The sequence below is a fragment of the Podarcis vaucheri genome, assembly GCF_965113315.1.
Source record: "Podarcis vaucheri genome assembly, chromosome: 4".
NCBI classification, from domain to species: Eukaryota; Metazoa; Chordata; class Lepidosauria; order Squamata; family Lacertidae; genus Podarcis; species Podarcis vaucheri.
This window is the reverse complement of record NC_138762.1, coordinates 39,067,825-39,093,949: the sequence shown is the minus strand read 5'-3', so window position 1 is coordinate 39,093,949 and position 26,125 is coordinate 39,067,825. Positions and strand designations below refer to the sequence as shown.

General features: G+C 39.7%; 1 protein-coding gene and 1 long non-coding RNA gene across 2 annotated transcripts in view; one reads left to right on the top strand and one right to left on the bottom strand.

Annotated features, from left to right (window-relative positions):
• Positions 1-15,383, top strand: part of CD47 (CD47 molecule) — a 48,127-nt gene extending 32,744 nt beyond the window's left edge. The window contains exons 8-10 of the mRNA XM_082219755.1: positions 2,674-2,705; positions 8,145-8,173; positions 11,714-15,383. Of these exons, the coding sequence (XP_082075881.1) occupies positions 2,674-2,705; positions 8,145-8,173; positions 11,714-11,786 (134 nt within the window). The 3' untranslated portion in view covers positions 11,787-15,383. The remainder of the gene's footprint in view (positions 1-2,673; positions 2,706-8,144; positions 8,174-11,713) is intronic.
• LOC309530747 lies at positions 3,435-8,105 on the bottom strand. The gene is made up of 2 exons (XR_014218869.1): positions 7,021-8,105; positions 3,435-6,975 (listed from the first exon to the last, which is right to left on the bottom strand). It is a non-coding gene; the product is annotated as an uncharacterized lncRNA (long non-coding RNA).
• Positions 15,384-26,125: the final 10,742 nt, after the last annotated feature.

Below are 26,125 nucleotides of genomic sequence, written 5' to 3'. Positions count from 1 at the left end.
CAAGGGTTATATTGGGCTGTTTTTAAGTCCTGTGCCATGAGTACAATGAGCTGCCTTCCATGGAGTGGTGTGGAGCCCATAATTCTCCTTTCTTTCAGAAAAACTTTTTACGGGAAATAGAAGGTGCTGATGTTGTTCAGTAGGGGCACATATCCAGCAACTGAGTTCTATAAGGCATCTTCTGATGCATTCTAATGCAGATCAATATTTTTGGTCTGGGGGAATCTATTGATAAAAGGAAAGCAATCAGCAATCAAACTTGGGGGCACATAATCAGGTCCCAGGCTTACTTGAAGTAGAACTTTATTCCAACATTGGGCCCCTGATGTTGTTAGCCTACAACCCCCTTCATACCTGACCATTCAGCTGGGGATAATGGCAGTTGTACTCCAAAATCATTTTGGAGACTCAAGACTGAAGAAGCAGTATGCCTGCATTGTAAATGAAGGGAAGGTGAGTTTGCTGATTGGAGAGAAAATGGGGTTGGGTTGGGTAGGAAGTTGTTGACTATGTATACCTGAAAATATTTGGTCTGGATTTTCTATATGCAAGTTATGTGGATGAAGAATGTGAGGGTTGCTCTGGCACAAATGCTGCTTAATAGGTATTTGAAAAATAAACATAGTCTTGCTGAAAGGAAAGTTTGCAAGCTAGACAGTAATAATACAGCTGTGTGTATCTTGCACATAGGCCTTGAAGTCTTTGAGCTGAAATAATAGATATCACATGGTTAAAACTATCCAGAGAAGCATGTAACTTGGCCCATGGATATAACGGGGCTTTCTGATTCTTAGCCCCCACCCCATGCACAGTAGCATCTCTCTTTGAAACTATACCTTGGAGGCTGCTGTTCAGAGGAAAAGGTTAAGCCCTTTAAAGTTTTTCTAAGCTTTCTGAGTGCTTCAGAAGGAAGGAACGCTTCTGCAGTTCTTTCACAAACCTATTGAGGAGGTAAACATGAAGAGATTGGAACTGCATTCACACAATCTATTCCAAAAGTGTTTTGTGTATGTAGCTTTCTGTTCTATGTATCCATGTCCCACAGGTGCTTCTGATACAGGTGTGAAGGGAGGGGACTAGTACTGTGTAATTGTGATCTTCTCGGCTAGGTCATGATTGACCCAAAGCTGAATTATGTGCTGAATTACACTATGACCATGATTCCATTGTTTTGTCTATGTTTGTGTGTGAGAGTGCATATTTTTTAATTTTTAGTAACCTTATGTCCTGCCTTTCCACCTGAAGACTTCCAAAGGTGGCTAACAACATAAAATTTTAAAAAATCAATTATCTGCTGATAGTGATAGATACAAGAGCTGAGCAGACTTCTGCTTTTTGGAACCACTTTGTGTTTTGTACTGGAACTCCAGCCTATATGTCCGCCTCTAGTTAGTGTTAAAGGACCATGGTTCATTTTATGTCTAAGAAATTGTTCTCAGTGACAGAACTGATGAGGTCTCACTCCTTCAACACAAGTGCACTCCTGGTTCCTTGTTAGCTTTCTTCATTTCAGCAGCCTAATTTAGTTGCGGGAAGTTGTTGCTACTGTAAAAATAAAAATCGAGCACCAGAAACCCTTGCCAATCTAATGTCAATTGCCCATGAATCTACTAGTACATTGTGCTCTAACTTCTAACCATCACTGCTTTAAAACAGGTAAAGTGGGCAGCAGCAGGTTTGTTTTTTATTTTATTTTTAAGCCCATAGCAGCAGCCAAATAAATTAAGAAATGGCAGTTGGAATAAATAAGTCTTTAAGAAGTGGTGAAAGACCGTTAGCGGTGAAGAAACAGCCAGGGACAGGAAGGAAGGAAGGGAGAGGAGGATAGAAGAAGAGACAAATATAGTCACACATTGTAAGATAAAAGCCAAAGTGAGTCTCCCATGGCAGGTGTGTGTTCTGCATCTGTAAAAGCTGAAGGCTACTGCTGTGGAATCCATGCATGCATGGCTACGAACTCTGCTTCTTGGCTTTGGGTCGTACAGGTGGAAAGTCCTGCATGTGTACCATTTTCATCCTGTATACTGCATTCCAATAGCAAACATGAAAAGGGAAGGAGGGACATGTGGTTTTAACCAAAGATATAAATATTGAAGAAACATTCCACACAATTTGTGCTTTGAACATGCACTCCTGGAAAGCTTGCAAGAATGCAGGTCTGGGCCAAGAAAGGAACTTTGCACGAGCAACCAGAAGAAAAGCTTTGCTTCTGTCACACTCCTGCAATGTTTAAAAGATAAGCATGGGAAAAGCGAGGAGGATGAGACCGAGACACAAGTTAAGAAGTAGAAAGGAAAAGAGAACATATTAGACAATGGCCTCATTGCAGGTAATGCTAAAACCATGAATTGTCACATGCTTCCTTCTTGCCTCTCCTCCCGTGTGATTGGAAGGAGTTTGCTAGCCTTTACTTTCTGTTTCACAGCATCTTTCAGCAAACATCACGTACCAGTAGGAGGCGCTAGCTTAAACAAGCTGTGCTTCATGTGCAACAACTGAAAGTAAATGCTAGTAGCCATGTAGGAAAATGGCAGGAAGGGGACAGAGCATGAGTCCAAGGCTTTGGCTGAAATTCTTTCTTGGTCGTCTTATGTCCCTGCATAGTGGTGATTAGATTTGTGTGCTTTGAGTATCCAGTAAGAAATTGTGCTGTATTTTTACTTGTAACCATAGGTACCAGATTCAAAGATCATCAGCCTCCAAAGGTAAGCTTAAAATTAATGCATACGGGGTTGCTGGATGACTCAGGTGATACATAATGTGATTCTGAATCTTTCACAATTGGTTTGATCAGATTGGTAGCAAGTAGAATCACGGCAATGAGAATTCTTGCCATTTCAATAGGTTATGTAGACATGCAACCCTGGCTTTGCCTCATTATTCATTCAACTCTTTATTCATTCAACATCTTTCCCCATCTCCTTCATTATACAACGACTACAGAGTGGAGACTTGAATTGCAGCTTTACCACTCATACATTGGAATCGTTAAGAATGGGAGAAGTAACCTTTTTAAAATAATAAAAAAGCTAGAAAAATTTGAAATATTTGAAAAATAAAATCAAGGCAATGCATTTCAGGTAACTTGTATACTACAGCTTTGAACGGTGAAATGGTAGTAGATTAAAGCCTAAAGATTAAGCTCAGGCCCCAGTTTAGCACTTCAGAGAGTAGTGCAATTTGACTCTTGATTCCTTCAGAGGCTGCTCATTCACCTCAGGTCCCAGTTTCCATTTGGTGAAGCCAAAGCTTTCCTGGGTTCATTTTAGGACAGCTTTTACAGTTTTGGAATGGTTAAAAAAGAATGAATCCAATCTCCTCTACTTTGTTGTGGTAAATTTGTTAGGGGATACTGTGTCTCTTCAAGAGATATGTGCTTCCCTAAAGGTGAAAACCTGCCAAATTTCAGAAACATAAATGCAGGGGGGGGGGGTTGTGCTAGGTGCCTTTTAAAGGGATTTGCTTTCCTCCTTGTGGTTTTTGGGGAAATTATTTTTGTATGAAAATGGCATACTTTCCTAGGAACACCTCAACAGTGTAACATGCAGAATTTCAGAATGATGGGTGCTTGGGCTAGGGGGATAAAGAGGAATGAGGTGTGTGGGGGGAGAGCCCTGCTTCAGGCTTATGCTCTGCTCAGTTGGCCCCAGAAAGTCTCAGAATCGAAGTACAAAGCTGTGTGTGCACGCGCCAGAGGCCAGCAGCACTAGAAGAACTAACAAGAACAAGGATATTTATTTATTCGGCATTCCAACCCCAAAACACTGCAGTTACAGTCCACTGGTAAAGGACCATTCCCTCCAATTAAAACCCAACCTTGTCAGTCACAAAGATATTCTCCCCAGCTCCCCCCTTTCTTACTCTGATTTTTTAATTTTCTTATCAGCTTGGGGGGAGAAATTTGCTGGAGGCCCATTAAACTGCTCAAGGTTATTCAGAGGGGCTCACTTGAGCTCAGCTAATTTTCTAATCTTTCCAAATTGTTCTGATTTGGATCAGGATTTGTGAATATGCACAATGCTAATAAGCCCTCCTCCCTATTTTTTTTTTTTTTGGGGGGGGGGTGCTTCACCACTCCTGCAAGCCCCTTATCAGCTGCGACACTAGTGTTGGCTACTTTCTAATATAGAAAGATCAGCCCAGAGAGGGATTGGCAGGAGGCAGCGTGGCTCTCTTACCCTTCATCCCTGCTTCCTTATATAGACCCACTGTCACTCAAATATGACTGGAAGGCAAAAAGATGCTGCGCTTGAAGTTTGTTGTTAGACTGTTTCTCATGAGCAGCGGATCGGTTGGTAAAGCTGTTTATTCACTGTGCCACTTTAGACTGCAGATGGGGCTAATATGATTGAATGCTCTTCTGTCAACAACAACAACAAGAGCCCTGCACAAATAAAAATTAATGAGAATCATTCTAATCTTTTCCCTGACATGTGAGTTCTTTTGGCTGATGGTTGGGGGTAGCAGGTGGGGAGGAGGAACATGGAAAAGCATTCAGTTTGGTTAGCTGCTTGAAGTGGTACAATATATAAATGGATTTACCACCGCTTTTGCTATGTTTGACATCTAGGCCTGCTTTTTTTTTAAACTCTGGTGTATACCAATGGAACTGGGATATATATATATATATATATCTCCTGAAAGCACACTTGAAAGGTAAAGTGAAACGGCAGGTGCTTCTAATATTTCTTCATCTGTCAGACCTGAGCCCTTGCTTGAAGTTTCATTTTCTCCCCCTCTGGCAGTAGGAGAAATTGATAGCCATACAGCTACTGTTAAAAGGAGGAGATCCAGTCCTTTCCCCTGCAAATTGTAAAATCCGTCTGTGCAGGACGGCCTTTGATCTATCATGTAAGCTGCCTGGGTTGCACTTCACACTGTTCTGGATATGTCAGGTTGCAAATAAGACACCTGCCCTATGCCCTAGTGCAGACCTAACATTTATGCCAATGGGTAGGAGATCAGGAATGTACCTTAAGCTTCCACACATCCTCTTTCCCTGTCCCATTAGGCCGTAACCACACTTCTTTTACAATGGGAGTTTTCAGACTGGCTGCAAGGCAATCATGTTAACCATGGTTTGTTTATTGATTTCTTTTTTTAAAAAAATGGACAGACATTCTCTCACGCCCCATGCGTGTCCTGCTCATGCGCGGCCGCTTTTACATGAGTTGCTGTGAAATAAAGAAATAAAATGATTGAAATGGCACGCCTTCCCTCTCTTGGAGCTGCTGCCTGCAAGCTGCTCAGGTGCTACTGCCTGGGTCACCTTCCCTCGCTTGGTACTGCTGCCTGGAAGTCACTCTCAGCTGCTCACTCACTGCGATGGGAGGGATTGGAGGGAAGGCTGGGAGCAGCAGCCCCAAGCAAGAGAAGGCACACTGGGCAGTGGCCCCAAGCAACTTCCAGGCAGCAGTTCCAGCAGTGCACGCGAGTCTCTCCCTCCCCACCCCATGTGCCCTCCCTATTAAAGTTGGGTGCTCCTCCCTTTTGGCGATTTCAGTTATGCGCACGGGGGCCTGGAACATAACGCCCCACATAAGTGGTGGGAGCCTGTATACACAACCCTTTGGTTAAAATCATTTGAGGTGCATAACTCTCAATAAAAAACAGTAATAACAAACCCCACAAACAATTAAAAGGCGCTGGGAAATGCAACTTTTAATATAGCCAGCAGAGAGAGAAACATGTATGCAGTGAGTAGTTAAAATCCTGGCCTTAATTTTTCCTTGTATCCACTGCAGATAATACACTTTGACTACTTTGATTGGTCTTTTATCAACTCCTTGCCAAATTTAGTACACTTCAAATGTATTTTCCAAGTCTGACGAAGTTTTCCTGAAACCCTGGGGTTCTTTTTTTCTTCTCCATACCAGGCAAAACTTATTAGTATTTTTTTGCCAGTTAGTGGTTATTTCAGAAGATACTGGCAGTGGTATATTCAAAAAATAAAAACTGTCTTTGAGACTACTGTAATTTCTGGGGCAGACCTTTTCCTCATGCAAAATACGTTTAAACATCATGCATAAGTTTTTCATGATTAACTTTGGTTAGCTTTTCCAGACTTTGCATAAATACTTAATAGGGAAATCTCTCCATTAAATCAGATATTTTGTTAATTTTTTTGTTTGTTGTGTTATCTAAGTTAAAACAACCCACCCAGTTTGTAAAATTAATTTTGTAACAGAAATCACATTAAATTCCTTAATTGGGTTCAGTAGCTTCTCCAAAGAGTTATTTGAATAATATATAAATAATGCCACAGCAACTGCTTATGAATTAATTTAAATATCCTACTGTCCCATCTTAATGGTACTTAATGCCTGCTTAGACCCTGACACTTTGGCTCAAGGCTCAATAGTTAGGGGGAAATGAATTTAAAAATAGATAGGGTAAACTGAACGTACACAACTAACTGAGACAGAAGTATATGAGTTAGTATATATCTTCAATATTCCTGTAGAAAATTTCCCTTCCAGGTCAGCATTTTCCAGAATCAGGTACAAATAGCTCTATTCTAAATAGTCAAAAGCTTTTTCCATATATATATATATATAACCCTCTATGGTTTTTAGACTTAGTAATCACATGAATTATATTCAAAAGATTCTTTATATTCATTTCTAATTTATATTTTTCTTTAATAAAACTTAACTGATCTTCTGCAGTATACCTCCCAAAGATTGTGTTGCCCAGATTTTAAACTCTTGTTTTAAAAGGGTGATGGGTTGGTAGGATTTGACTCCAGAAGCATCTTTATCCTTTCTTAAGGATAAAGAAGCCTATGTTTTTGGAAAGGTTTGTTCTTTCATATCTGCATTTAATGCCCCCAGAAGAAGATAGGACAATGCATTTCAAGAAAATATTATGATATTTAGTACCAAAACCATCTGTTCTTGTTTTAGTATTATTTTAATTCAACAACAGCTGTATAGAGCTCAATAACTGTAACTGGCCTTTAAGGATTTTCAATATCTGTTTTTGTTAAACAGGACCATTTAATGTTTTCTAAATAGGAACTTATTTTCTTTCAAGAGGGAGAATCTGAGGGCTACATAACATTTCCTTAATTCATATGCAGTGTCCTTTGGTTTTGTATCAGCCCTGCCCCTGTTCTTCAATTGCTGAACCATGTTATTAGATTATTTTACATACATAGATGAAAGTAATCTGTTTGGCTGGTAGCCTTCTTGAAAAAATGCCTTGAAGAGTTTTGGGTGCAATTGATTAGGCCAATTTGCTTTCTTGGGACTTCTAACTTGCCTAATTTTGTCTTAAACAAAGGCATATTCTCCTGCCCCTAATTGTTGAATTTGATTGATAAGATCCTTCAAATCCCTTCCCCTTTTGTTATTAAATAGGCCACACTATGTTATCAAGACCCTCATCACTGATTTTGAGGCCTTCCAACCAGTGACTATAGTAGTCTCAGAAGAATTATTAATTCAGAAATATTTCTGCATCTTAGCAGTCACAATCTGATATTGTAGTAATAAATTCTTGACTTGCCAACAGCTATTTCCTGATTGGGACTTATCACATGTCTGCTCTGTTGTAATGAGAGCATATCTTCATATGTGTAAGTTCATAGGTACAGATGATCAGAAGAAGTTGAGAATGGAAGGATGAATAGATAACACAGCGTTGTATAAATACTGGGAGAAGGAATGCTTAATGTTCAGAAGCCTTGGAAAGAAAAGCCTACTTTTAAGGCTGGGGTCTCATAAAACATCCTCTTTGCTCCAGTAGGCTCCAGATGGAGGATTAAGTGTACACTCATCATTGCACTGGGATCTACACTCCATGTATTCTTTCTCTCTTGTCCAAATCAGCTCCTCTGGGAGCTAAGGGACTAGCAATCTTGCAGTTTTGGGGAGGGGGGATGAGGCTGTGAGCCAACCTGTGGGACACATTTTCTCTCTGCTCTTGACTACATGTTGTCATTACTGGCCCTAGAGCTAACAGCCTGCCATTAACCTAATTAATGTTCTGCTGTTTCTTGTATTTGTTTTGTAGAATCATTATTTATTGTATATGTCAATTAGAGTCATTTAATTTGGGAGATCCAAGCTAGACATGAAGACATTTATATTTATATATATATATATATACACACACACATATATATTTTAAATATTTTACAGAAAGCTGTCGAAGAACCACTTAATGGTAGGTAGTAATTGAAATTTTGATTTATATTCAGGGACTTGCTTTTTGTTCCAGTCCAAAAATTAGCTTTTGGGGCTGTATAAAAAATGTATACAAGATAATGAAAAAATATTCCTGACCTTAAATTATTGGTTTTTCATAGATCTCTTATGGGTATTAGAAAGTAGTTTATGGCTCTGTAATTCTTGGTTTATCTGGACCTTTTCAAAGTTCAGATGGCTTTTTTTTTTAGGATAAATACCACTTTGATCTTATAAATTCATTTGCCAAAAGGAATTAGTTTCTTAATGAAAGATTTGTTCCTTCTGAAAAGTAGATATGAGTTATCTTTTGCATGGGGTTCACAAGTTTCTAGGGTAGTGCTTAGCAAAACTTGGGTTTTTGTTTTTGTTTTTTTGCCTTTTGGTCTCTGATTTCCTCATTTGATCCAACTGGTATGGGGGAAAATCCCACTGAATGCTGATGTAGAATCAAGAGAAAGGCTGGTTGCGCATCAGACCCTCTAATTTCTTTTCCATTACATGGAACTCTTGCATGTCTTAAATTACAATATATTTTAACACTGTTCCTACTAAACTGCTGTTTACTCCTTGCTTCTCTAACTACTAACGTTTTGCTTGGTTTTGCAAAGATGCGAAAGGAGTGATGTTAGAATGATGGTAAGTTTTGCCTGTATTTATTAGCTTTGCTTTTCAGTAGGGCTATGGGATTTTTCCTTTGTTTTGATTTTTTCCCTTTTTCATGAAACAGGAGGCACACTTCAAAGCATTAGTATTTCCAGTTATTAGTTTTTCTAGTAAGACACAATCCTTGAATATTTCATCAGAAATAGTCCCTGAGGTCCAGTTTTTCTAGCTATGAAATAAGGTGTGTGTGGGTGTCTCCAAATAGTGGCGGTTTATAGTCACTTTAAAGCCATTGGCAAACTTCCTTATTTCCAGCATCTTTACAGATTTTAGTTTTGCAGCTGTGGCTCCATAAATCCATTTGCTGCATCAAATGGCCCTGGTCCCTTATTAAATCAGGCAGGGGGCTTTGCAGTCCACAGATTGCCCTCCCAAAATTTCAGTCAACTGCTGAGCCCCAGAATGCAATGCAACGGAGAACAGTGATAGAAAGGAGCTTCTTTCTTCTCCAAAGCCAATAAACAATATGAAGCAAATCTCCTACATCTTCCCCAGCCCCTTTGGCAAATGCGGATGACTAGGGAAGGAGTCAGCAGCGAGCACAAATATAGGCTGGTTACTGAGCCAGGGTAAAACTTGTAGATGTCCATTTGCCTCCCTTGAGAGGCTCACAGCCTTGTAGCAAAGAATGCAGTTCACAAATAGAACATATACTAATGGCAAACATATTATCTGAGTGTGGAGCTTGTGGAGCCAAAATTATGACACCCTCACACAAGAGGGAGGTTATTAGCAGTCCCAAGGTTTGAGAGAGAGAGAGAGCGCCTGAAAAGGGAGAAGAGGGGAATGAGACAGAAACAGTCCAATGAGTACACAACATGCTAAATGGCTAAAGTATATTGAGTGGAGGAATTGGATTGGAACATCTTGAAAGAAGGTAGGACTGACTGGAAAACTGAATGAGAGCCTTCTACTGTGCAAGGTTTGCTGCAGATTCCACTTGGCTGTGAATGGCCTACAGGCAAAGTTGCCAGGCACACACAGGGTCAGGGGGAAGAGTTTCCTGCAACATTGCTTAGCTGGTGGTCAGGAACCCTGACCATGAACACCCCTCCACACTGCAACATTTTGAATTGTCACTTTATTCCTATTTTTTAAATTACTTTCCTTCCTTTATAAATAAAGGCAAAATAGTATTGGTGGTGGATGTGATCAGACAAAATGGTATTGGTAGTGGATGTGATCGGTCTGTTCGACTAATGCTTACTAAAAATACTGATTTTCCTAATTTTGTTACTAATCCACAAGGAATTGAGTAGGGTGGGAAATAAGTGTTCATGTTTTACATACTTCATTAATCTCTGGCTTGCTATTTAGTTCAGTGGCTTCTGTATTAATCTTGATTTCATGGGAATCGAGATTAATTAATCTAGGACTGCAACTGAACTTGCAAGTAATTAGGTTTTAGTCATTCAAGCAATTCATCAGTGAGATAATCATGAGTGTTTAATCTGTTTGTTCCAACTGTTTGTGCATCTTCTTAACACTAGATTCAATGAGAAAGTAAGTAAAATTCATTAAACCCCACTTGTACTGTGTTAAAGAGTCGATGGGGATACTTGAAGTGTAAAATAAGAGGACATTATTATTCAATTTATATCCTACCTTTTTTGAAAGGAGCTCAAGGGTTCCCCCCTCCCCGTTTTTTTCTTCACAGCAACCCTTTGATGTAGGCTAGGCTGAAATACTCAGTCTGGACTTGACAGTCCTCTTCATACTCTCTCGTCAGTACTTTGTCTTTATATTCCCTTCAGTCAGAAAACAGTTCAACTACACAAAAATTATGCTCTGTCACCCCAATGTCTTGTTGATTTTTAACTAAGAATGAGCGAGTCCAAATGGAATGTCCACTGAAGATCTGCCACAGTTTGACCTTTTTGGTTCCACTATCCTGTCTCAAGAAGCTGGTCTCCAATGTCAACTGACATCATGGAAAGTCTTGCAAGGCATATAGATACCCCTTTTATTAATTGTTTTTAGCATAACTCTTTCTTGTTACGCTAACTGAGGAACACCTTTTATGCTCCAGGTCTCTTTTAGAAGTAAACTGCCAATCTTTTTGTCTCATTCAGAACTATCTACAAATCGAACCCTTTTTATAACAGAACATCATTCATTCACGTAACCTGGTCATGTCACTGTTTCTCCACATGGACATACAAACCTGCCTTGTACTGACATCTCATTTGCACATAACAGTAAGCCATGGTTAAGTAAACTACGGTTTATTAAACCGTAGTTTGACCATCCAAACCCACCACCTTAACTATTGTTTGTTTGGTATCAGCAAACCACATCCTCAAGCCATGATTTATTGTTGGCTTGTGAAACTTGGTTTGTGTTAAGGAAGGCTTGTGAGTACACCAAGCCATAATTAACTCTGGTTTGTTTAGCCACCCCACCCAAGATGTTTGCCAAGCTACAAAGGAATAGCTAGAAAACACTAGATCTTTACAGGACACCCTGGAGAGCCACTGGCCGTCAGAGCCAGATGGACCAAACACATCATGCTAAGCCATGATTTGTTTGGCTCTCCAGGGTGTGCTGTAAAGATCTTTTGCATCACATGACAATTTAACTGGAGATGCTAAGGGTGGAACTTGGGACCTTCTGCATTCAGTCTTACACTTCAAATACATTTGCACATCCTCGAATAGGTTTGTGGAACTGAAAATAGCTGCAAAAACCAATTGATGCTGATCTTTCATAATGTATATAATGAATGGCTATTATTCCTATCTCAAGCCACCTACCTTAAGTTCCGAAGGCACTCGCTCGATTTATCAGATTTAACTGTTTGTTTTTAAAGTGTCCCAAATTTCAGATAATAATTTTGTGGTTTATTTTTCCCTTCCCAGCAAGGTAAAGCAATCTGGCAATGGACATGGAAACAAGTGGAGAAAGACTTTTGTTGATACACCGTGGCCTTGATGATGCACTACTCAAAGAAAAAGAAAATCAGGAAATTAGTTGTTTTGCATGTGTGGAAAAGTGCTGTAATGACTTATGAGGTAACTTTATAGTCACAGGAGTTGTGGTATTGTTTAAAAGAGAAATGAGTGTATGCACGTGAGTTTATTTTTATTTCTCTCCTTTTTGGTTAGATGAGGGAAAGAATACAAAGGACTCTCTCTCTCTCTTTTTTTTACCCACCGTTTTGTGTCTCTTTAGTGCTGCACTGTTGAACTGCCACTTTTCATAAAGACCAGACTTCCTGAAAGGACTACTTTCCAACATAACAGTGTTTGGCACATTAGCGCCTTTCTGTCCTGGGCCAATTTCTGTGATGCTATACAGCAGCTACTTCTTACATGAAGTAGCACTCCTAGCCTCAAAACTGGGGAGCAGTGTTGAAGGAAGGGAAGCAGAAGAGTTGCTCATGAGTCCGCAGTTCTCACTCTTCTTTTTTTACTTTTTAAAAAACTTTTTGTACATATAACTGTTCAGTGCTAATGTATTTGCTTGACCTTTCCCAACCTAGTTGTCCCTCAAGTGTGTTGAACTACAACTCCCCCGCAGCACAAGCCACACAGCCATGCTGAATGTTGCTGATAGGAGTCACATTCCAAAACATCTGGAGGGGTCCTGGGTTGGTGAAGGCTGATTTATATTACGAAACAAATGGTTTTTTTTCCTGGTAGCCTGCAACATGGCCAGTACCAGCCCTATATTTAGAAGAGGTTAAGCTTGGTATGACTGAAAGTTATTGCAGGGTCACAGAAGATAAATCAATGGGACCACTTACACAAATCTTTGTACTGCATGATAAACGATGCTATTTTTTTCCATCTTGCTATTACACACTGACCTGGTTCACATTACACAAAACAGTGGCCAAGTGCAATGACCTGGGTATGCAAGCTCCCAGGGAGGAGACGATAGCTGCCTTGCTCTTCCCTAGTTGTTTTGCTGCAGCATTGCGCACCATGCTAAGACATGGTGTGGCTTAGCATGTTGCCCCATCTCAGGCTTGAAGTTCAGTTCTGCAGGGCAAACTGCAAACCAAGAACATACTTTACCTGCAGCTCATCATTAGTTTCGATAAGAGTTAAACCACGAGCCTGGGTTAGATGGCATGGGGGGTCAAAACATGGCTTAGCTCAATGTGGTCCAGCAGCAGAATGACCAGAGGAGGGTAAAGTGGCTGTGATCTCATGTTCACTCTAAGCCAGTTTGGCACAATGTGCAAAAACAGCCTAATTCCAATCTTACCTTTTTGACATTTTCTATGACAAATACAGAAACCATATTCAAATGAGAAAACTATTTCTATTAAGCACTGCTCATACCCTATGTGGTGTGAATGTGAGTGGATACATTACAAGATGAACAGATATTGTTTGTATTATAATATTTTTGAAAAACGATCGTCATTAGTCTTTTCTAAATAAGAGCCTGGTTTCCAACTCTCTCAGATGATCACAAAAGTCCCATCCACGCACTTCCTGTTAGTATTCCTGCTGTATATACTGTAATTCTTTGTGTGCTTTGGTGATCAGTATTGTAGTCAAAGTAACTTTCTCTTTTTTCCTATTCTTTAATTAAAATGCTCTTTAAAATTAAGGACCGAGTTCAGCTTTCGTGGCACAAATCCCATTTTCTACACTGCTGAATGTAGTAGTCCTTTAATGTTCATGAGGCTGAGAATCATCCCATAACACTTATGCTAATTAAATCCTATTTCTTTTCCATCTCCTGCAGTTGCCAGAAACTTATGCGCAGAAACAGGAATTGTTCTTTTTTGGTCTATAGATTGCCAGCATTCCAAATTAAGCTGCAATTTTTTTGAAACTATGATTTCTGTGATCTTGTCTTTCAGTTATTTACATATACAGGATTTATGATTTATTTTTATTAAATTTTGTATACTGCCTATATCCATAGATCTCAGGGCAGTTCACAGTATATAATTACAATATAAAAACACACAAAATATATAATAAAAAATGACGGAAACAAACCAATAATCCCCTCTTCATTCAATAGGATTTAAGGAACTGTATTCCTGTATCCATCCCACTAAAATATTCTGTGTAGACTCCATTCAAGAAATTGCATTAAAAAAACATTGTGTGCTCTTCTGCACCTTCCCATTAAGAATCTATCCACTTTAAATATACTGCAAGATTAATTGTATTTAAACATAGCGTTCTGAGCCCCTAAATTGTGGAGTCTCCCTTTTGTAAGTTCAGGTCAATTTCGTGAAATGCTCTTTATTAAAATGTTCAGTGGGACTTTTGCTCAGTCTCCTGATAGCCCTCTACCCTCAAATAAACTGTGTTTCACATCTACATAGCTAAAATGTTTTGTTTTAATCTAGTTAGCTAATTGTTACTACCTGAACAACCACCATCACAATGAAGGCTGAGAGCATAGACTTCTTGAGTAGCTGAAGGCCTGATGATGCTAAAGGCAAGTTCCCCACACCCGCACTCATTGCCCCATTCAATACAGCAGTTAATGAACAAAACATTTTCCTGAATAAAGGGGCTTATTAGAGAGCTCTGATGCACTTTGGTTCTCATTTTTTAAATGGCTGTGCTCCCTGGGAGCAGGAATATCATAGATTGCCTCTGATTTTGAATATTTGCTTTGCTTTTTTTATTATTACTCTGGTAGCGTTGTTCAATGCTCATATTCCTGCATTGGTTTCCAAAATTTATTCTTAGATTTCTGTGTACTGTTTGATCCTCTGATAACTACCAAACTGGGTAAAAGGGCTACATTCTCATGTCTGCCCCTAACTGAGGTAGGTATTTGAAGATCGTAAATATTCATGTAAAGATGGCAGGATTAGGTGGTAAGCTTGTACATTGGCTTTAATTCTTAAGGTTTGGGATCTTGGATCTCTTTTTCTAAAAATTAAAATACTATTGTGCATGTGTTTGAGGTCCGCCATCCTGAATGCAAAACAAAATTCAATAGATCCCATTAGTTGGTGATCAGTCCACGTGTTCCGTAGCATCGTAGTAAGTTGATTCATTGCTGATGCATCTCATTTCTGGAGCATGCAGAAAATGAGAATTCTGCAAATTCATTCCATGCTATATTTGAATTTGAAGTCTAATCCTGCTGTTTGCCTTGCAAGACTATATGATTTTGTTTGAAAAAGCACTAAAGACAACTTATGTAGCCCACAAACGGGTAAAGCCAAATTCTTTCCTATAAATAAATATTCCTTCGTCTTACAGAAAGACTTTGATTCTGATTATGCCCTTTTGAGAACGTCATAACATGTACAAGAGGGTCCTGTGCTTTAAATTTCATACGGCCGTCATTCAGAAGAGAAAGTTTTCCTAAACTAGTCCTTTATTTCCCCCGATGTTTAAGAAACCAAAGTGGTTATGCCTGTTTTAATACTTGTGATTGGGGTTTTCTTTTTCTTTTTGTATAAATATAAAGCCAAATCTTTGTTGTTTGACCATTTGGAAAAATCTTCAGTCTTTTAAACATAACAGTGTGTTTTTATTTATTGAACATAGCTTTGTAAATCAACTATATAATTAAAATAAAAGTGTTTTAATTTTTTGAGGGTCTTTCTCCTTGCGTTCTCAAAGTTACTAACAATTATTTTTAGGCCTGCTAGGCTACTTTTCTTTCAAATTAACCCTGAAAAGTTTGTTGCAAATTGTTACTAATTTAGTTTTTCACAGTATGCTTAACCATGCCCCTTTTTTCCATTGAAAATATATTAACATTAAAACAGAAATGTCAGTGACACAGTTTTCAGCCAGTGAGTTCAATGCTATGTTCTAAATTAGCATATTAGCACTAAATGTTGACATTTCTTTAAAACCATGCAAAGAAAAAAAAGCTTAAATAATTAAATTTCTGGGAGCTAGTGTAAATATAATGGAAATAACTTAGCAAAATGTAAAATGCTCTCTTCTATGCTGTGGAGAAATCATGGTGAGATGCATTTTAAGACATTGAAGTTGGTAATGTATATTAATCATTCAAGGCATGTTATAGCCTTATTGGGGGGGGGGTGGCTAACTTTTTAATTACTTGACCTGAGAAACGTCAGCAAGACATATAAAGGAAAAATTATTTTCAGATCAGATGCTTGTCAGATTCATACTTTTTAGCAGTTACTTTTATGGCACATCCCTTCTCAGGTTAAAAATTATTCAGAAGCGCTTCCATAAAAAGCAAATATTTTATTATGCCTGGGACATCTTGGTGTTTTTGTAGGCAAGGTTTGAGGAGTTCATATAGTGACAAGAAGGTCTGTTTGGGCGGGGCATAATTTATTGGTAGGAAAATGGAGAAGGCAAAGGAGATTTCAAAGATAGAATGCCTGATGCTAACAGCTGCAGATCCATTAGCATTCCAGTTTTAAATAAAATTTAGAGTCCGATTCACCTCATGCTTCAGAATATATTGTTTGAGACTGAACAATTTATATGTTTTTCAAGGGAAAATATAAGCTATGTGAAGTGTAGGTGACCTTGTAACCGAAGCAACACAGAAAATGCAGGTGAATGTTTCCTGAACTTCTCCATCCTCTTGGCATTTGTAGTACAAAAGCTTCCTTAGAATTCTAGATTTAAAAACAACAACACAAAAATCCTTTGCTGCCAAGAGCAACAAAATAATAAAGCACATATTGATGTGTTTTATTCATAAAAGTTCAGCCCAAACTGTTTCTAACCTTCTGCTGATGTTTCCCTTTATCCCACTCCCTCCATTTTTGTTTTAAACTTGACTGTCTTATATTGCAACTTTCTGAATTCCCACTTCACATGCTTACATTTTCTGCCTTTACTTTCCTGTCAGGCATGCAGCATTAGCTTTCCGATATTACCATAAGCATACATTGGGCTTCGTTAATCCAATAAATTATTTATTTCATATATTTATATGTCATTTAATAACAGAACAGTTTCTTAGTAGTTTACACCCCCCCCAATTAATAATGAAACTATAAATTATTATTATTTCTCCAGCCACTCTGGGTGGCTTACAGCATATCTGAAAACATAAAACATCAAGAGTTAAAAACCTCCCAAATAAAACAATAAAATTCCCCAAAAGCATAAACTTGACAGCACATTTTTAATACATCTTGAAAGTCAGGGAAGTGACTTACTAGCTTGACTACAAGTCACCCCTTTTTCCGAATGCTGCTGCTTTCATGCTAGACCTTGCTATGGCCATTGCTGGCTGCCATATTCAAGGCTGGGTAGGAGTTTTTCCACTTGACAAATTGGCACCAGCCACTTAGTTTTTGCCCACCTCTTAGAAGTCATCACTACTTTGTGAGGTTAGGCATTGGGTAAGCCTTAGTCTTGGCTGGAGGGGAGGTTGTAGCCTCTGCTTGCCCTCCTTGGTTAAGGGTATCCCATTAAAGGGATCTGTGAGGAGCTCCTTCTGTTTGACACCCAGATGGGAGCTAGGGCCACAGAACTCCAGCAGGGACCCCTCAGGGGGTACCCCTATTTGATGTAGCTCATAGTGTTGCGAAGGTTACCTGGATACATGTTCAAGGTTTGCTCAAAGACTACAGACATAGCAATTGGAGAAATAGTAAAAGTTATTGCTGACAGCAATAGGTCCATTGGAGTTCTCTCCCAAGGACTGGAACCCTGATTATTTGTGCTCTAGGCTTATATACCTTTTTCCAGATAGCGTTAGGCATTACATATTCATAAACTGCAGCAAAATTAAACCAATAAGCTTGAACACCACCCTTCCTATATCCTCCTATGTCCATATAAAGATTACTTCTGCTTTCCATATACCGTATTTTTTGCACCATAACACTCACTTTTTTCCTCCTAGAAAGTAAGGGGAAATGTCTGTGCGTGTTATGGAGCGAATGCCTGTGGGTGGCGTGGGGGATCTGCTGCAGTCGTGAGCAGAGGATCCATGGTTCCCCTTCCTTCCCTCCTCCGTGGTTACAAAGCATGGATCCACATGGATCCTCAGGATTTTTGCATTGGGCTACTCCAAACTCACCGTCAGATCACATGTCTGTGGCCACAGCATGAACCACAAAAATCATTCACCCACTGTTTCGTTTAGAATATTTTTTTCTTGTTTTCCTCCTCTAAAAATTACGTGCGTGTTATGGTCTGGTGCGTGTTATAGAGCGAAAAATACGGTAATTGCTCATTATTTTAGTAATTACTCATATACTGTTATCAGCAAGCAAAGCAAAAATCCTCAATGGGCAGACAAAGCCCCAAAACCGCCTCCAGTTATCAGACATCCTGTGTACTATGTGGAAAGCACCCAACTTGGACATCCTGTTTCACTGAACATTGGGTTATGATGACCGTCCCATGGCTATGATGGATGTCTTCCTTACAAACTGCAAGCACAGCTAAATGCATATATGTTTGCTGCTAACATAGCAATAAGGCTAAGAGAAAGGCACAGCACTTGGCTTTTTAGAATTAGGCACTTTTGGCATTATAAGGTAAAGTGAGGCACAACAATATATATAAGGCATAATGATATAACTGTATGCTTTCTTTAGAGGGCCTTGCCACAATAGCTCCTTGCCCATGATGTGGTTGACCCTTAGGCAGACTCCCAACAGACAGGCTGGAGTTAAATAAATGGCTTCACCCAACGCCTACGCCAAACCACATCTGTAACCAACAAAGTTGTACCGTATTTGAACCCCCCTAACACTATATGCTGCTGTCTGGTCTGCTTATTTCACTACACAGGGAGCAACTGGGTCTCTGGGCCTTGGCATGCAATTAATTTTGTTTTCCCAACGTTTCCTTATCTGTTAATTTCTGTATTGTATTTGACTTCTGTGCAATGCAAAAGCCGCTGCTGGGAATATAGCCAAATATGGCACAAGTTTAGTACTCATTTCCATGTTACTTGTTTCCAGAAAAAAAATAAAATCCTCTTTTAAATAACATGGAAATGAGCACTAAACTTGCACTATATATTTACTCAAGTGGCTTTTATGTTGTGTGAAAACTCAATGCAGAAATGAACAGGGAAACTTCAGGAAAACCAAATAAGCTGCCACATGAATACAACCTCTGTGATCTTCAGCCTTGAAAGGCTCTTAGCACGTTTTTTACAATGATACGACATACACACTATACCAGGTATAGGAAGGTACAACTAAATATCCTTCTGTGAAGGGAACAGGCATTTCTTGCCTCCCTTTAACCTTTTCCTTTGCAGTCCCGTGTCCCCCAAAATCTGTTGCTGGGGTTCAAGTGCCCCTTGTGAATGGTGATGGGCAAGATACTTGATGGAAATCACTTCCCCTTCTGTAAACAGAAGGGCAGCATAGGATCCAAGTCAGGCTTCCTCAACCTCGGCCCTCCAGATGTTTTGAGACTACAATCCCATCATCCCTGACCACTGGCCCTGCTAGCTAGGGATCATGGGAGTTGTAGGCCAAAAACATCTGGAGGGCTGAGGTTGAGGAAGCCTGATCCGAGCACATATATTTAAAAGGAACAAAATACAGGCAACAATTTTAAAAATCAATCTGCCCAGCATTGGTCAAATCAGATACTAGCTGTAGTTAGAAAAACGGGGGCAAATTATGGAGTTTCATTTTTAGAGGTATTACATAAGTGATCAAATAGACTTTTGAGTAAACAAGGAAAGTGATTTCATTTTTTTAAAAAAGCCCATTTCGATAGAGATAACTTGGGAACCATGTTTTGCAAGATGTACACTTCATTTATTCTCAATGAAAGAAATTAGAGAGTGTTCATAGTTTAAATGCCTGCCTCATCAGAACTCGTGTGTGCCTCAGCAGGTAATGTTCAAATCCATTTGGAATTCTGCTGCTCTTCTTCATTTCCCCAAAGGAAAAAAAAAATCTTATACTTGAAGATTATGCTAAAAGCATGAAAGCCTTCTTTCTGGAGGTGTCAGTTTCAAAACCATAATATATTAAACTGGTATTGCCTTTGTGTGTAACCACCATTCTCACATGGCCCACCCAACATTGTTGTAAGGGATCATTGAGGTCACATCCCTTGGTACTCAATTAAGCACATTTTTATTACATGCAGTGATATATCAAAACTGTGGAAAAGCAAAGAACATTTTCATCAGTATAGTTACTAAAATAAACCAAGTTTGAATTTTGAAAGCACTGAATCTTCCATAGAAACTGCATCTGTAAGACAGCAGAACCCCCCCCCCCTTTCTTGAGCATGCTGAATAGCTTTTTCATGTTTATGTGAATGCAGAAAGTTGTTAGCTGCATTTGCAGGAGAGGTTTGGCATATGTCAGTGTCACACACTACATCAGTAACAGTAAATCAATGCTTTAGAGACCTGTAAATTCGTATGCCAATGCACAGTGTCATCCTGTGGATAATAGAGTGACCTGAGGTTCAAGTCAAAGCTTGAATGTCTAATGATGTTTTGCCATTCTCTGCTGTTCAGCAAAACGTCAGGAGGAGAAGCTGTTATCCAGAACAGTAGATACATAAACTTCCAGATCTGGCCTAAAAAGTGTACCCCATTTCTAATGGGGTGATGGCAACATCTTCCTTGTCTTCTAAAGCGCCTCTCTGGTAACAGTGCTGGTGGGAAGTTGGTTCATGAAAAAGCTGTGATGATGGCTGCAGCGTGTACCCTGATTTTAGCTGATGTGAGCAATTTATCTAGATTGATGGAGCGAGTGAGCCAAAGCTTCACTGGCTGACTACCTCCTTTCCTCTTAAGTGAGAGCATCCCTAGAGCGAAGTTCAGCTCACGGGAAGTCCACATCCAACCCACATTTTCCCCTTCACCGAGTACTGAATGTGTGATATGCACAGCCTTTCACCAGAAAGATGTATTGCTGCTTTTGTCCATTTTATCTCCATACCGATTGTATATGGTGTGTATAGTCTTGTTTGTTCAGAGCTTGCCTTGTCTTCCCTGTTTCTCAAAGGGAAAGATTTGTGTAAGCCGCAGTAAGAACTCCAAGGGGGAGGGACGGAGAGACTCTGTTGTTTGGGGTGGGTGGCTGTTTCCATCATGCCCCATCCTCCTCCTAGGAGCCTTCATAAAGGAGGAGCAGCAGCAGCCAGAAGAAATGTGAGCTGGATTCTGATCTTTTGAGGTGCAGAGAATGTTGACGAAACAGCAGCCTCTGTGAGGGAAGTGATAAAAGTCCATTGACTGAGGGAAGAAAGGGGGGGAAAGGCAGGGCCTAGGGACAGAAAGAGTTGCAGCACACACCAGAGGAAACCTGAGGTTTGAGAGGGAACAAGAATGGCAAAATGTCACATGCAAATGGGCTACATGGAGTTGGCGGAAATGACTGGCAGAATCCAAGACCAGGGAGAAGAGTCAGTGAAAGAAGATTGGAAAAAAATTAAAGTTTATTTACAGAAATATTGTAAAATTAATGAATGTTAGAAGGATGCTGGAATGAAGTTATATGGCTTTAGCAGAAATGTTATAAAGAATTAAGTAAAGATAGATTGTTAATGGGTCAAAGTAGAAATTTAAGGTTAGATGGTGTTAAGATAAATTATAGAACAAAAATTAAGAAAGATGGAAAGGATTTGCTGAAATAGCTAATTGAACAAGAATACAAAAAAGGGAGGTGTGAGGAGGTCGATGATACAAGTAAATGAAAGGTAGAGATATAGAGATATTGGATGTGTTTTTTAAAATGTTTTTGCTTTTCTTGTTGTTTTGCTGTATTTTTTTGTTTTTTGTTTTTATTTTTGATGTATTGTGAACTTTTTATTGTTTCTTTTTTCTTTTTTCTGTAACTATTAAACTTTTAATAAATATCTTTAAAAAAAAATGTCACATGCAAAAAGGTGGCTAAAGGCCCAAGAGGCTCTAGATTTGAGAGAAGAGTGAAGGAGGCTCCGAGGTGAGAAACTCACACAGACCTTACAAGATGAGCTGTGCACTGCAGGAGTGAAAAGGCAATTAAGCTCTGGAGTAGAAGTTTTGGGATGAGCAGCCAAGGGGTGAGCCAGGGGTCTAGTACTCACATTCAGTTTGAACTAACAATCCAAATATTTGGCAGTGGCTTCCCAATTTATTATACCATTGCCATAGTAACACCTTGAATTACAGGCCTAAATTAGGTCCCCAGATGGCTTGCTACAAACGCGTAATGAAACATATTTATATTAATTTTAAACAGAGAGCAATTAGTATAAAGGGAGAGAATGGAAACTCAAAGTTGAGTGTTATTAATTTAATATTATTAGGGATAGGAATACTAGCATTGAGAGCACAGCACTATATCCATGAATGACTTCTAATGACATGTGAAATGGTGATCAGCACAGCAGCAGTGAGCTGCCTATAAAGATGAACGATGTCTCAGTGTCTTACTATATATATATATATTTCTATTGCTTTATGAAAGGCACTTTCAGGAAGGCATGTTTCCTACCTGTAACATTTCCACTGTCTGAAGTAGAAACTCTTGTGGTGCGCTTAGAATTTATGATTCAGTGTAGGCAAACCGGAAGCTTAAGGTTGTAGTGGTGGCAGCATATAGCCTGGGCAAGGCAGGCAAGGTCTTGGGCTGGAGTGAGAAAGGAAAGTGGGAAGGGGGCAGCTGGAGGGGAAGGAAGGCAACCTGCAGGAAACAAGTTGTGTTTTAAGAAAGAACCCAATGGGTTGCCTTCCTCACAGAACTTTTCCACCTTTGCCCACAGCCTAATATCTACTCAATGCTGCAAGTTGTCTCCTTGGCTGGAGTGGGGCAGCGTATCTCAAGGAGTGTTAGAAACCGAGATATGAAAGCTAGAAGCTAAATGGCAACTTAAGCCTAGGTTATGGGCACAATAATGGACTGTCTAGGCACACTTTTTTATAACAAGAATACAAAGCTGAAAATGAATGAACTGCAGCTATTCATTTTTCACATGGTCTAGTGAAGACTTCAAAAAACAAAGCCATGCTTCCCCTGCCTGCCCCCCTAATATTCTTAAGAGGGTCTCTTCTCCAGTCTTCAGAGAGTGGCTGGAAGGGGGGAGGCAGAAAAAGGTCCTCCTTTCCTTCCCCTCTGCAGTTTTATTCTGAAATCTTAGGCACAGGACTGTGCCCAGAGTTCAGAAACTGCTCACGTTAATGAAATTTCCTGTCGCAAAAGGTGTCCGGAACAATGGGAGTTTCAAACGCTGATCTCGAGAGACCAAGAAATGGCCAAAGCTCAACATAAGGTGTGAAGATGGGCAGCCCTTACTTAATACAGTGGTACCTCGGGTTACAGACGCTTTAGGTTACAGACTCCGCTAACCCAGAAATAGTACCTCGGGTTAAGAACTTTGCTTCAGGATGAGAACAGAAATCGCGTGGTGGCAGCGGGAGGCCCCATTAGCTAAAGTGGTACCTCAGGTTAAGAGGGGTTTCAGGTTAAGAACGGACCTCCAGAACGAATTAAGTACTTAACCCAAGGTACCACTGTATTTGCTATTTAAACCAAAGTTTATACCTAAAGTCTTTAATTATTTCTGTCATTCAGTTGCCTTTCCTCTTATACTGCCTAATATTTTTTTGTCAAACTGGCATCCCTTATTCCTTTCTTTCCCACCCCACCCCCATATAAAATGCATAGGTTTTAATAGAAGGGGAGAATCTATAATAAATGCAAAAATACCCACAAGCAAATACATTTTTAAATTCCTATGCTTTCTGGTGGAACAGAAATAGTGATTTATTAGTGTGTATCAAAAGATCAACATTCCCTAAAATTAAATTAGGCCTGTATAATAAACACAGTGACCAGAATCCAATGAGTTGTGTGCGTGGGGGATGGGATTTTGATCCCTGCGCTCCTGCCCTCCTTTGCCCCACCCTCACTTTGAACAGATCTCTCATATTATACATTGCCTTTGAAAGTCACTTCAGTTTCAAAAGAGGCTTGTCCAGTACATGCCATAAAAAGCTGCTGAGAGAGAAAGACAGGCTCAAAGCTCTTTCGGGTGCAAGGCACTAATGGTATGATTTTTAAAACCTGTAACTATTCTCTCCATTCAAAATTGATAGCCTTGAACCGTGCCACCCACAGCCTAATGAGCAGCATTAGACGAAGGGAGCCAAGCTGCTTTCCTTAATGCATCATGTGTTTGTCTGTGGAGGGAAGCTCTGCATTTTACAAAGTGATTAGTACCATCTATGAAGAACAAGCTCTCCTGGTGAATGCTCCACTGATCCATCTTCTTTTATAAAAATCACAAGAGATGTTGATTTCCTAGCCCCACTCGCATCAATACTAACAGTGCTGCAGAAAATACTTACCGTATTAAACATCTCTTTATTAAATTGACTCAAATATGCTATAATTTGAGGAGGTTTAATAATTCAGCAGCCATTTATCAATATTTCAAAAGCTGTTCTCTGTAGGCAACGATGAACATGATTTGGTGACTCTGAGCCAAGCACAAATATTTGAAGAGTAAGTTCTTCAGCTGGAGAGGAGTGGAATTATTTACCACTGTATGACAAGGAACTGAATGGATGTTAACAAATAAGTGAAGAGTGAATATCAAGACTAATCTACCTGATGCTGACTGACGCACTGGGATTGGGACACTCCTTGTTTTCAAATAGCATCTAATATAAAGACCTTTGTTACATCAAGGCTCTCTGCTTTTCCTCCAACAACAGAAGTGGTTGCATTAACTTCTGCTCCGATAAATGATTTTCTTTTCAACGTTGCTTCAACAAAAATGTTAACCCGCTATTAAATGCTGGGATAGACAATTGCCTAGTGTTGCCTTCTGGTCAGGCAAAGTAATGTGTGACACGTATGTTGAAGTGTTTATTGCCCCAGCTTCTTTTCATATTTTAATATTAGTATCTCTGGAAGAAATAAATGGCATGGGTCCCTCTCCCCCCCCCAGCTCCACAAAACCATTAAGCTGGATTAGGCTCAAGGTTTCATTACTCCTCTTTCTCTGTTTCTTGTGTGTTAAGTGTTGACATTTTACCAGCATTGCAGCTTAAAAGTTTTCATTATAAAAAAGAAAAACAAGCTAAAAAAAACCAAGATATAAAAGGAAGCTAAAATCGACCAGATTCCAGCAAAAAGCCACAGGCTGCACAGAACTACCTGCCCAGCAGACTGTCAGCTGTTGCTCTATCTTTTAAATCCTGAGCTGAAAATCTGTATTAATAAAATAATAATTTAAAAACTTGCTAACTCTTACTGTTAATGAGGTTTGTTATTATTTTATTAATACAGTGAAGTGAAGGCCCAAGACAGGTGTTCATCATCATGTGAGCTGCGCACAGGTGGTCAAATGTTGTCCCTATTTTCAAAAAGGGGAAAAGAGAGGACCCAAATAATTACCGCCCAGTCAGTCTGACATCAATACCAGGGAAGATTCTGGAGCAGATCATTAAGCAAACAGTCTGTGAGCACCTAGAAAGGAATACTGTGATCACCAATAGTCAGCATGGATTTCTGAAAAATAAGTCATGTCAGACTAACCTGATCTCGTTTTTTGACAGAATTACAAGCCTGGTAGATGAAGGGAACGCAGTGGATGTAGCCTACCTTGATTTCAGCAAGGCATTTGACAAGGTGCCCCATGATATTCTTGTAAAGAAGCTGGTAAAATGCGGTCTTGACTATGCTACCACTCAGTGGATTTGTAACTGGCTGACTGACCGAACCCAAAGGGTGCTCATCAATGGTTCCTCTTCATCCTGGAGAAGAGTGACTAGTGGGGTGCCACAGGGTTCTGTCTTGGGCCCGGTCTTATTCAACATCTTTATCAACGACTTGGATGATGGACTCAAGGGCATCCTGATCAAATTTGCAGATGACACCAAACTGGGAGGGGTGGCTAACACCCCAGAGGACAGGATCACACTTCAAAACGACCTTGACAGATTAGAGAACTGGGCAAAAACAAACAAGATGAATTTTAACAGGGAGAAATGTAAAGTATTGCACTTGGGCAAAAAAAATGAGAGGCACAAATACAAGATGGGTGACACCTGGCTTGAGAGCAGTACATGTGAAAAGGATCTAGGAGTCTTGGTTGACCACAAACTTGACATGAGCCAACAGTGTGACGCGGCAGCTAAAAAACCCAATGCAATTCTGGGCTGCATCAATAGGAGTATAGCATCTAGATCAAGGGAAGTAATAGTGCCACTGTACAGTGGTACCTCGCAAGACGAATGCCTCGCAAGACAAAAAACTCGCTAGACGAAAGGTTTTTCCATTTGCGATTTGCCTCGCAAGACGAATTTCCCTATGGGCTTGCTTCGCAAGACGAAAACGTCTTGCGACTTTGTTAAACCATTAAAACCGTGCTTCACAAGACGAAAAATTCGCTAGACGGCAAAACTTG